At 32.6% G+C, this 13,645-nt stretch overlaps 2 protein-coding genes and 1 non-coding gene across 3 annotated transcripts in view; all 3 read left to right on the forward strand.

Moving 5' to 3' along the window:
• The window catches only part of LOC149487109 (uncharacterized), a 46,995-nt gene extending 43,328 nt beyond the window's left edge, over positions 1–3,667 (forward strand). The window contains exon 4 of the mRNA XM_089697358.1: positions 635–3,667. Coding sequence (XP_089553484.1) covers positions 635–3,667 — 3,033 coding nt within the window. The remainder of the gene's footprint in view (positions 1–634) is intronic.
• A 30-nt stretch (positions 3,668–3,697) lies between these two features.
• LOC149487111 (uncharacterized) lies at positions 3,698–5,812 on the forward strand. The gene has a single exon (XM_089697359.1). It carries the CDS (start codon positions 3,698–3,700, stop codon positions 5,810–5,812), a length of 2,115 nt encoding a protein of 704 aa, XP_089553485.1.
• Positions 5,813–7,754: 1,942 nt separating this feature from the next.
• Positions 7,755–7,827, forward strand: TRNAV-CAC (transfer RNA valine (anticodon CAC)). Its single transcript has one exon. It is a non-coding gene; the product is annotated as a tRNA-Val (tRNA).
• The last annotated feature ends 5,818 nt before the right edge of the window (positions 7,828–13,645 follow it).

The raw sequence follows: 13,645 nt of genomic DNA on the forward strand, positions 1-13,645 counted from the left end.
CTTTTCTATCCTAATTCCAACACATCCTCCAAATTTTGACATTATACACTGTCTAATTATGTTTTAATATGTCAAGTTACGACAATTAGTTTCATAAGTTACCAATAGATGGCGACACTTTAGATTTGCATCGCACTAGCGAAATGTTTTGTTGAATACGTATAAGAAATTTCATGTCGATTATCGGCCTTGTGTATCTTGTGGATCTTGTGTAACTTGTGTAATATTGTGTTAAAGTAAAAATAAAGTAATTTAAAGTGTTGAGTGTTTAAGTGAATCCCGCCAAAACGTCATTTTATACATGGTGCCGAAACCTAAGATGGACTTTGGACTTTGAAAGACTTGGAAAAATATTTGGGATTTTATTCTAAGGACTTGTAAAAATCTGATACTTTATTATATGGACTTAGAAAATATTTGAGATTTTATTCTAAGGACTTGTAAAAATCTGATAGTTTATTATATGGACTTGGAAAATATTTGAGATTTTATTCTAAGGACTTGGAAAATTTTGAGAATTTATTATATGGACTTTGAAGAAATTTCTGGATTATTCTATAGACTTGGAAGATCATTGAGACTTTGATAATTTTAGAAGAAAAATTTATAAAACTAAATTATTAATATTTAAACTAAAATGGCTTCAAAATTAATTAAAAGTCAAGCGGATTTGTTACTTAGATTAGAAAAGGCACAACAAAATTTTAGGAAGAGTCCGAAAAGTAGAATCACTAAACAGTATTTGGAAACTAGAATAAAAAATTTGGAAGATTTTTATTTGGAATTTAAACGGAATCATACAGAGCTAATTCAAATAGTAACATCGGAACAACGAGAATCCTTGACATATTTTATGGAAGACGATTATGACAAGTTTGAAGAAATTTACATAGACCATATGACTGAACTAAAAGAAAAATTTGAAGAAGTGCCCAATAATCCGATATCAACATCAATTAATACGATGACAAGTGACGATGTAAAACTACCAAGAATACATTTGCCAACATTTTCGGGCAAATATGAGGAGTGGCAGACATTCTATGATATGTTTTTGTCGCTAATTCATAATAACGAAAAATTATCACCGGTGCAAAAGATGCATTATTTAAAGAGTAGTGTCTCGGGAGAACCTGAGAATTTATTAAGAAATTTTGCTACTGTTGATAAAAACTACCAAGAGGCTTGGAACCAATTAACAAAACGATACAATAATAAAAGATATAATTTAAATGCTGTTCTTAAAAAATTATTTGGACAAAAACAAATTAATATTGAATCTGCACAAGCGATAAAGCAACTTCTGGACACAACTACATCAGTATTACAAGCGCTAAATAATATGGGAATACCAACAGCAACTTGGGATGCAATTGTAATTTATTTGGTGGTTTCAAAGCTCGATGTACAATCACATAAACTATGGGAGAATCAGATAAGCATGTCATGTGCCGATGAATTGCCAACTTGGTCACAGTTAGTGGATTTTTTAGAAGCAAGATTTCGGAGTTTGGAGATGGTAGATTCTGGAAAGCAACCTATGAGACATGAGACGTCACAAAAAAGGCAATTGGTTAAAAGTTCTTTTCACGGAGCTATCCTACAGAATAAGAAGACAGAGAATGTATGTTCAGTTTGTGGTGATAATCATTATATAAATGCATGCACACAGTTTAAGAAGCAAACAGTAGAAGAACGAAGAAATCACGTACAGAGTAAGGGCTTATGTTTTAATTGTTTGCAACCTACACATATTGTAAGTAAATGTCGACAATCAATTTGTTGCAAGAAATGCGGACGTAGACATAATACTATGTTGCATTTAGAGAAGACAGGATTCATTGAAAACACTCAAAGGACACAAGAAGAAAATGATGGGATTGAGAATAAAACTTCGTCTACGCTAGTAGAATCAAAGATTGTGGCAAATTTTGCCAAAAGAGAGCATAAAAGCTATCATGTTCTGCTAGCTACGACACTACTTAAGGCTCAGTCAAATAATGGTAACTTATTTATGGTACGAGCATTGTTGGACCAAGGCTCGCAAGCGTCTTTTGTAACTGAAGCAACTGTTCAGTTACTCGGTCTTAAACGTACATCTGTTAATAGTTTAGTATCAGGTCTGGGAGATGGTCAAATGCATATTAAACATGTAGTAACCCTATGTTTAAAATCGCGTCATAACTCAGAATTTTCTATTAATGTTAAGGCTTATGTATTAACTTCACTTACGTCTATGCTTCCATGTGTGAAATTAGATGCTCCTAAATGGCTCGAACTCGAGAATGTAGAATTAGCGGACCCAGGTTATGCAACACCAGGTAAGATTGATGTTTTATTAGGGGCAGAAGTTTATGCTGAGATTTTATTAACAGGTATGATGAAACAACCCAAGGGAAATTTAATAGCGCAGAATACGGCCTTGGGTTGGGTTTTATCGGGCAAGGTATCTGATTCACTTTCAGATAAATATAAGGCTAACAGTTTTCATTTACAGGTTAGAACTAACGATGATTTTTTGAAGCGTTTTTGGGAATTAGAAGCTGAACCAGATATGATTGTTAAGAAATTTACAAGAGAGGAACAATTGTGTGAAGAGTTATATGAAAAATCAACTGTAAGAAATCGAGATGGAAGGTATGTTGTTACATTGCCATTTAAAAATAAGGATCCTGAGTGCCAGTATGGAGAATCGATGGATATAGCTAAGAATAGATTATTCGCTTTAGAAAGAAGGCTTAAGAATAATTCTAAATTATATGAGGAATATAGACGAGTAATAGAAGAGTACTTAGTTCTTAATCATATGTCTTTAGTCGAAGAAGATGATTTAGATAATCCAACGGCTGTCTATCTTCCGCATCATGCTGTTGTACGGGAGGATAAAGATACGACAAAGGTTCGTGTAGTTTTTAATGCTTCTAGTAAGGGAACAAATAATGTGTCATTAAATGATGATCTTATGATTGGACCAAAAATCCAACAAGATCTCAGACATATATTAATGAGGTGGAGAACCCATCCCATTTGTATAGTGGCTGATCTTGTTAAAATGTACCGTCAAGTACGTATTAATCCAGGACAGACAAATTTTCAGAGAATTTTATGGAGAACTTTACCGGATCAACCAATTAAACATTTTAAATTGCTCACTCTAACATTTGGAACCGCGTGTGCACCATATCTTGCTGTTAAAACTTTACAACGTTTAGCAGAAGATGAGAAACTTAAATTTCCAGTAGCATCAGAAATTACTAAAAATGATTATTATATTGATGATCTAATGACAGGTTGTGATACATTACAAGAAGCTAAAATTATTTACAATGAAATGAACAAATTAATGAAATCTGGAGGATTTACACTTCAAAAATGGAGTTCTAATTGTAAGGAATTATTAAAATATATTGGAGAAGATAATAAAGAAAAAGAAGAATCTATGCTAATTAAGGTTGATAATATGGTAAAAGTTTTAGGAATTTCATGGAATCGTAGTTCAGATAGATTTGTTTATACAATTAATTTACCGGAGATAAAATTTCCAGTCACGAAAAGACAAGTTTTATCTAATATTGCTCAAATGTTTGATCCAATGGGTTGGATTGCACCAGTAATCATTGTTGCCAAATTATTTATTCAAAAAATATGGAAGGCGCATTTAGATTAGGATGATGCATTACCTGAAGATTTGAACGAAATGTGGCTTAATATACGACAGCAATGCAAGGACATTCAACGAGTAGAAATACCACGGTGGATTTGTTGCACTAGTCAAAGTCATGTTGAACTACATGTCTTTTCAGACGCGTCAAGATCTGCTTATGCTGCTGCAGTTTTTATAAGAGTCATCAATAACGATGAATCCATACATGTCAGGTTAGTATCAGCTAAAACAAAAGTAGCACCTATAGAGAAGGAAGTTTCTATACCTCGTTTAGAGTTATGTGGAGCTGTGCTTGCTGCGAAACTTGTGAACGAAGTATCTCAAGTGATGAAGGTGTGCAAAGATAACATTTACGGATGGACTGATTCTACAATCGTTTTAGCATGGTTGAAGGGCGGTGCAAGCAAATGGACAACATTTGTAAGTAATCGGGTATCAGAGATTTTAACTATTATGGATTATGATCAATGGGGTCATGTTTCAACCGAAGCCAATCCTTCTGATTGTGCCTCAAGAGGTTTGACTCCAACTGAATTACTTTCTCATTCACTATGGTGGTACGGACCGGAATGGTTGAAGAACAGAAACATTGAAATGAAAAATCCAGAGATAGTAGATACAGATGAAGAAAGAAGACAAGTATCATTAATAGTAAAACAAGATAAAATTGAAGATTTTGAATGGTTAAAATTTTCTAATTTGACTAAAATGCTAAAGGTTATTTCTTATTGTCGAAGAATATTACTGAAGAAGGATGAAAGAAAAATTTTGCCGAAGTTTGTAACAGTAAATGAAATGAATGAAACATTAGAGAGATGTATTAAACAGATTCAAAGAATTGCGTTTGATGAAGAGATCAAGGATTTAGAGAATAAAAAGGATATACCGAAGAGAAGTCCCCTTCGTACTCTTTGTCCCATTTTAGATCGAAATGGAATATTAAGAGTCGGTGGTAGGATTGATAAGGCTCACGCAAACCATAACACGAAGCACCCGATTATTATGCCAGCTAAGTCTCATCTTACCCAGTTGTTAATATCGGATGCTCACCAAAAAACTTTGCACGGTGGACCGCAAATCATGATGAATTACATTCGGACAAAATATTGGATAGTACGCTGTAGGGATCTAGTAAAACAATATTATAGGAAGTGCCTCACGTGCTTACGATATTCGAAAGCAGCGAGAGTGCAGTTAATGGGACAGCTTCCAGATACTAGACTGAAGCCTTGCAAGCCATTTACGGCAACTGGTGTTGATTATGCAGGCCCAGTCAATATTAAGTTTTCTCCAGGTCGAGGGGCAAAGTCTTATAAAGGCTACATTTGTCTTTTCGTCTGTATGGTCACAAGGGCTATACATATTGAGGCTGTAACTGATTTAACCGCTAAGGGATTTATCGCCGCTTTTAGACGCTTTACGTCTAGACGTGGACGTTGCCAGGATTTGTTCAGCGATAATGGCACAAACTTTGTTGGTGCGGACAAACATTTAAGAGAAATGTTTGACTCTGCTAAATCTAATTTACCTAATGAAATTGCGGAACTTCTTACATTGGAATTTACGACGTGGCATTTTATACCGCCGCAATCACCTAATTTTGGAGGGATATGGGAGGCCGGAGTGCGTTGTGCTAAGAACCATTTGAAACGGGTCATAGGTGACAGTATTTTAACGTATGAGGAATTAGCTACAGTACTATCACAGATCGAAGCATGTCTTAATTCTAGGCCAATTTCTGTTATTAGTAGTGAAGCGGATGACCCTCTCCCACTGACCCCAGGTCATTTTTTAATAGGTGAACCGGTTATAAATATAAGTGATCGTAATTATGATGATTGTAATATAAATAAATTAGAAAGATGGAATGTTATTCAAAAAATGGTAAATAATTTTTGGCGTAGATGGTCGAAAGAATATTTGGTTACTTTAAATCAGAGGTATAAATGGAATTCGAAATTAGAAGAACCTAATATTAATGATATTTGTATAATTAGAGATGATAACGTTCCACCTTCTAAATGGATTTTAGGAAAAATTGTAAACAAACATATTGGATCAGATAATATAACTCGCGTTGTAACGATAAAGTGTAAGAATGGATATTTAAAACGACCGTTGAGTAAAATTAGTGTTTTGCCTAAATAAAATGATTAGTTAATAGAAGAATATCTTATAAGATTGTTAAATCTAGAAGGTCAGTTGACTGAAGTGTCAGATGTATTTTGTTTTGTTACTAGTTTAACGCCACTACGTTGATGTATCACGGTGGGCGGTTACGTTTTGTTAAGTTATTTTTTGTTTTGTTTAGAGGTATTTTTTAGTTGTTTTTTTTTGTTACGGACTAGTCCTTGGTGGGCGGAATGTCTAATTATGTTTTAATATGTCAAGTTACGACAATTAGTTTCATAAGTTACCAATAGATGGCGACACTTTAGATTTGCATCGCACTAGCGAAATGTTTTGTTGAATACGTATAAGAAATTTCATGTCGATTATCGGCCTTGTGTATCTTGTGGATCTTGTGTAACTTGTGTAATATTGTGTTAAAGTAAAAATAAAGTAATTTAAAGTGTTGAGTGTTTAAGTGAATCCCGCCAAAACGTCATTTTATACATACACACAAGTTATCTAGGGGTGACAATTTAAGGGTTAACGACGAAATGTCGATTACATTCAATTAAATTATATTTGCATTTTATGGCTTCATAAACATATTATCGACAAACATTAAAACTATCTCTAGCTTTATTCTGTGCTCTACGTTTTTTACGTTCCGGAAAATACAGGTCTCACGTCTCTGACATCAAGACCCGTCGTTTATGAAAATGTAGACCATTTTCATAAACTATTATTCCAAAAACTTAACTATGCATAAGTTTATGAGCAATTCCGTTGAAGTTATTTCTCACACTATTTATATATCCACAGCAACCTCCTGTATTCCCCAATCTCATAAAAAAACAACCTGATTCCGCGCATTCTTCCTCAATAAAAAGCTCATAATCCTAAACTCAATCATAATAATTTACGCATGTTATTTATAAGTTGTTCGACGAAAATGGCGTCTTTTCTCCCAATATATTGCTTTCTCGCGTGATGTCGTTACTAGCAGCTGTTACGTAGCCTACTTGTTTTGTGCCAATGTTTCATCCGACATAAAATTATATATAAAATTCGCCGCTTTATCATCCAAGTTCTACTATCACGGCACTTATTACCATATCGTGAACCAACTATTTAGTGGAACAAATTTATTACAATGCAGGTAAATGCGTTTTGTATTTCGCTGCAATTTGTTTTGTACTTAGGAAGTTTCCTGGAATACCGGTTTAGCATTCAATTTTCATAATTATTTATGATAAATGTACAAACTACTTAGTAACAAATTACAAGCAGGGTTTTGGTATTCGAAGACTTTGCTTTGTACGGAATCAGGTTTAAACATGTAAATTATATTTACCAAATACATTCCCATACAGTTTTTATTAAATCAAGACCAAATCCCACCCCTAATATAACAAAATATTATTCTGAAACGGTAACATTCCTATTATAAAACGCTCAACCATAAAATAGTGTGAGCATTTAAACTTTTCTAATAACACAGACCCTCAGCCCGCTAATAAAACGCTCATCTAGGCAAGATCTAGGGCGCGATAGCCGTGTCATCACACATCGTGGAAGGTCTAAGCGAGGTTATAACACCCTTTGAATAATGTTCTGATGGGCTTCCTATTATGCTTGTAAAGTCTGCACTATTTTCGGCAGTCGTGGCACTTCCTGCAAATAGCTCAAGGCTTTTCTTAGGTGCGGTTAAGTGTATGTCGATACGATTCTGAAATATACGTTGCAATCTTTGCATTATGGCTGCTATGGAATATTTACAGAACCAGTCTAAGAAGAACGTGTGAGGAAGAAAAGCAAAAGTTTAATATTATTTAATAATCTGTGGTTTTATTTACACTGCAGAAAAAAAGGCTACATTGAAATAAAAAAGAAGTAAGATATTTTGAAATTAGAAAGGCACTTACTGCATAATGCACCTTAAAAGTTAAATAAGTATTATTATTTGAACCATGTTAAACAAGTTTCCGTAGTGTAGTGGTTATCACGTGTGCTTCACACGCACAAGGTCCCCGGTTCGATCCCGGGCGGAAACAGGGATATTTTTTAGGTTTTCTTTTTATGCAATAGCAACTTTATCCAATAATAATTACGTAAATTTTTGTAATTAATAATCATAATTGCTAAAATTCCTAAAAAATACAATAAAATACATCAAGGATTTTTGGTAATTAGGACACCTACCTATTGGAAAAATAAATGAGTAAGTAATTCATTAATTTATTGTATCACACTATCAAATAAAAAAAAATCTCAGTATTTTGCTTCTTAAGTTTGACTTTTTGTCAAAAGCGGATACATATCGAATATCGATTTTAATCCTTTCCCGTCTGTATCAATTACCTTGTATCAATATCTTAATTCAAGCTATTACCCTTGTCAACACAATTAACGGCAATGTACATAATATTATGACTTTCGTGTTAAGATTTTCATCAATATAAAAATATTTTTACACGCTGATATTATGTAAGTTCTCAGTAAAAGTCTAGTAAGTTAAAAATGATGGATTTTTCACTTATAATACCACAAGAGCTTCAAAATTATCGGGTATTTTCCGATATCATAATATGCTACGATTTAAATTGCTTATTGATTAATTTGAAGCTAAATTATAAACATAATAACAGAAAAATATAAAATTAGTACCTGATATGCAAGTATATATTAAAAAATATATCTACCCTTTTGCAACACTAAAACCTACAACTTGTTAACCAAAACAAGCCACATTCGCAATAAAACAAAATTACATCTATCATTAATATTATCACAATGAATAATCAAACACTTAATTACGCACTACGTCACAGGACAGTTATCTTCATTCGAATCGTTACAAGCTATTGTTGGAACATAAAATTACAGTGCGATTCCCGGGGGTAAGGCAAGCCATTAGCACCAACTGTTCACATCACATCCTATCGTAGGTAATATATTGTACAGTTGCTAGTTGAGTTATGATTAATAAGCTCTGCTTTCGTGTTTGTGCCGGATCAACGGGTTGGCTGAAAACGGAGGATGTCCGTATAAAGTTTAAATATGGAGATGTTTATTATCCTAAAATAATACTGTCTAGAATGAATATCTTAATTTGATATCATGCATTCGTATGGTTCTCTAAATAATTATAAAAAAACTGCCTTCAAATTGTCAGAACTAAACCAAATGGGATCACTGTATGGCAGACACTAGCTTTGAAATAAAAAAAAGGTCAAAATCGGTTCAACCAGTCTAAAATACCGAGGTTACAGAGGCAAAAAAAAACAGTCGAGAAAAAATCTGCTCCTTTTTTAAGTCGGTTAAATATCGTCGTCAATAATCTATATGTGTATTACATACATATATGTAATACTAGCTTTCCGCCCGCGGCTTCGCCTGCGTTTTCAAAGAAAATCCCGCATAGTTCCCGTTCCCGTAGGATTTCCGGGAAAAAAACCTATCCTATGTGTTAATTCAAGTTACCCTCTATATGTGTGCTAAATTTCATTGTAATCGGTTCAGTAGTATTTGCGTGAAAGAGTAACAAACATACACATCCATCCTCACAAAATTTCGCATTTATAATATTAGTAGGACACTTAAAGATTACCTATAGGTAGTCTTAAAGCATCAGCGATCTCAGATCTCGTTTTCCATCCTACAACATAAAAACAGAGTACCTATCATAAACTAAAAATATAATTACGAATGCTCGCTTAGAATCTATTAAGCGGGTCGTTTATGACGTTTTAATTAAAACGGGCCACGAAGACAAGAAGTGAGTTACTTTTTTATCGTCCATTCCTCGTAGCAGTTCATTAACGTCATGCAAATATTCACTTAGGAATAGTGGAGTGAAAATACTGACCTGGATTCCTTTGTGAGGAACCGACCAGTAAATTGTATTACTTGGTGTTGTACTCGAATGAAAGTTTCGCTTTTTGACAAGATATCATATTAATTTTCAAGAATTGGTTGGATGTTATCTGGTTATTGTGAAGATGCTTTATGTTAAATACTTTATAATAAACACTCTAAAATAACAACTCTGACTCTACAACTCTAAAACGTCATGTAATGAACAAAATAAGAGCTTTAGCTTTTAGGTTTACGATTGGATTTTAAAATAATGTAGGTATGTTTTAACATTACATATTTGTGTATCAGATATACTTCCTTATAAAAATTGTTTTTCGATCAAATATTTAATTCTGCGATTTAAATATAATATATCAGTTGCATAATAAATGTGTGAAAATAAGGAAAAAATATTATTCGTTACAATTACCTAACGTTTATGAATTGAATTAGTTAATTTAATTTTAAACGTGGTTAATCAAAGTGCTTAATGTGTACGTTACACAATAATTATTGTCGACAATACTAATTAGAAAATTATATGTTGTAGTAATTATATAAAACCTCAACAATGAAACTACAAAATAATGTCACGAATATTATATAATGCATAACCATATTTACGACGTGGTTTTATCGCATAAGGCAATAAAATCGGCAAAAAGGAAAGCTTAAGTGGAAACCTTTACATGTGATCTGTAAGCTAAGTCTCACGTAAATCCTTCGAACAAAGAAGGACAATGCTTTTATGTCTGTCAAAGGGCTACATATTGGAGCTATGAAAGGGATTGTACAATATGTAATTCTTAAGAGAATATACTAAATCCCTTAACATTTTTCTCACTTGATCGAAAATCTGCGGAGGTCCTTTATCATCACATCACAATGAGACAAATATAAAATATGGCGCCTTTTTTCATGGCGTTTATATTATTTTTGGCTATATGAGACACAAATATGTAATATGTTTATAAGATATATAAATATGTATTAATATACAGGGTGTCCCACTATTGGTATACTAAGCGCGAAGGAACTTGTAGTTTTGCATACACTGATCACGTAAAAAATACTTAAAAAAAAAAATTACGTCCAAAATTTTTTGCAAAATTTTTCCTGAAAATCCATGTTTTCTTCTCTAGCTTCGCGCAGCCGGCATATACCGCTTCTCTTATATGAGCATTTTATCTATGAAAACATAATCTTAAACGATAGCTCACGTGCTGGTGGCAAAGTTGGGCGGCTCGCTTGTTATGGGTGTATACATAGAGTTTTAAGAATTCAGCTATTTGAAAAAAAATGAATCTGGAATTTTTTAATTATTTTTTACGTACTCAGCGTATGCAAAACTATAACCTCCTTTGAGCTTAGTATACCAACAGTGGGACACCCTGTATTAATATCTTTAATTAAGACACATTTTAAATTATAATTTCCTTATTCTTATAAGGGCTGATTTTTCAATCCTTGGTTAAAACTTATTCATCGAATAACGTATTAAACTACCATTTCAAAAATGTATTCCAATTGTCAGTATTTGACAGTTTACAGGTGACATTTTAAAATGTTCGTTTAATACTTTATTGGACGGATAAATTTTAACCAAGGATTGAAAAATCGGCGCTTAGTTGAATTGTATTATAATTTTTATTTAAATTGCCAAGGCACTTTTAATTTTTATTCTTGTTGTATTGGTAAACAAGCTTACGAAATTGCTATTGACAATAATGAACATATGCTAATTGCTAATAAACTGTTCCGTTTCGACGCTCCTAAGCTACCTCAAAGCATGTGACAATTATATTGTTAATGAGTTTTATAACAAGGGTACAAAATACAGCTCGGCAAAATTGATCGAATAACGGCGGCTAAAAACATGTGTTACAGGACCCGGGCTCATCCCTTAAAGTTTGAAACCGTTCTTGATTTTAACAGTCAAACAGTAGCAATGTTTGTGCAAACAAAATATGCAAAGTAGGTGCGGGTTGGCGCGATAGGGGCGTAATTATGTGAGAGCACGACGGTCTATGTCCGCTTTCGTCCTACATCCAGGGAAGCTAATAAAAATGCAGAAAAAATGTGGCGAATTATCAATTATAATTAGCCAGTTCGGTATGAAATTACGGCTTTAGGCGGAACGCTGCTCTAATTGTAAATGTCGGTTGTACCCGCTTTTTGTTGCCTTCGCTTCGAATACGAAGGGTCTTTTACATAATTATGAATAGCAACAAGGATTTAATAACAACCAAATGTTCAATTATTCATTAAAATTATAGACTAGCGTTGTAACTCTTTATAATTAAAATTGTTTTTTTCGATTCAGAAGTGAAATTATGTAGAGCAGAGTTTCTTCGTTTAAAATAACTCAGCCGTGAGATTTCATTATAATATGTTAACTAGTTACCCTTAATTATATATTATTATTTTAATATATAAAATATCTTAAATTACCAAATCATTTTATAGCATTATTTTTTGGTAATTTTTCTGGCTTTTAACACAACGCTTGCAATATTAGTCTACAATATATTTTACAATTACCTATATATAATATATATTATATACCTATCTAATTAAAGACTAATCATGTATCCAACATAGTTATACCTACATAATATATCAAAGGTGTCGTTATTCGTGGAATGTCCTGTTTGTATTAATTAAGTACAGTCGATATTCTATAAGATATAGTCGTATTACTACAGATGAATGTTTGTTGTTAAATATAATTAAATAATTAATTACTTCGGTAACTTTTTTAGAGATTTTTTTTTGTGATCGCGTAAAAACCCAACCTGGTATGTAATGCCACGTTTGAATATATTTTAATAATGTGCATTTTATTCATTAACATCTTTCTAAATAATTAAGACCTGATGGAAGCTTTTATACATATATTTAAAAAAATATTCTATAGGTACCACGTATATAAAAATGCAGCGACATAATATTTGTAATACCTCCTAATATAATATCTACTTACCTTTTTATCAATTGACCAGTCGTTATACTCAGCCTTCAAGTTTATCATAAAGTACCGTTAAAATATTAACACGAATATTCAGCCAGGCGGTAACATAAACAAGATTTGTTTACAAACTATTTTTTCCGACCATTCCCCTTATCAAGCATTCGACACCTAAGTTCTGTACCGGATGACGAAGATTTATTTAATGTAAGTCGATTCTTATACTCTTATCTCCCCCAAGTGCAATTTATAACACCGGGATGTTTTAGATATTTTAATAAATCACAAATGCGTATCGGATTTCTATAGTAACACCCCTGTTTCTTGCGACAACTAGTAGGGGCTGACGAAAGAATGTTAATCTTCTAAGTTCGTTTGGAAGCACGTGTCGTAATAAAGGATACCGCAGAAAATAGGTTCTCTAAAACGTATAAGCGGTGTAGCTTTGTTGAAATGAAGCTGCATTCTATCTTTTGCAACGCAAGAAAGACACGTACGAATTTTTTCACAATTAATGGTGCGATGAAAAGATACAACGATCGATAAAAGATAGAACGATCGGTATTTATATGTGTAAAAATCGTCCATACTTAAACATTAACCATGTGAGTTTTATTTATTTTGGTTTTTCAATGTGTTTCATTATGACACTGAATTATTTTGTATTTTGTATATTATGTAATATGTATTTTTTTATACTTCCAGAGTTTTAGAGATTTTTTTTATTATTTCATAAACATAAAACATTAGATATTACATATATAAGTATAATATTTATTATGTCTATGTAGGTACTTTATTTTAGTTATTAGTACCAATTTCTTATTTACAATATAAATGTAAGTCGCATACAGTGACTTCGTGTTCAAAAGTTTCTGAAAACTACATAATATTCTATGATAAATTCCTATTAAACAAGATATCATAATATGTAAGTTAGAATATACTAGAACTACTCCACTATACTCGGCTACCTCATTGTTTTCCTTAGATAAGGAATAAGTTTCTAACATTTGTTTGGCTTTCCAACAATCCGCTTAACGTTA

Source organism: Colias philodice, chromosome 7, assembly GCF_061535455.1.
Source record: "Colias philodice isolate Cphi_HAF_F1 chromosome 7, ilColPhil1 Martin Lab GWU primary, whole genome shotgun sequence".
Lineage (NCBI taxonomy): Eukaryota > Metazoa > Arthropoda > Insecta > Lepidoptera > Pieridae > Colias > Colias philodice.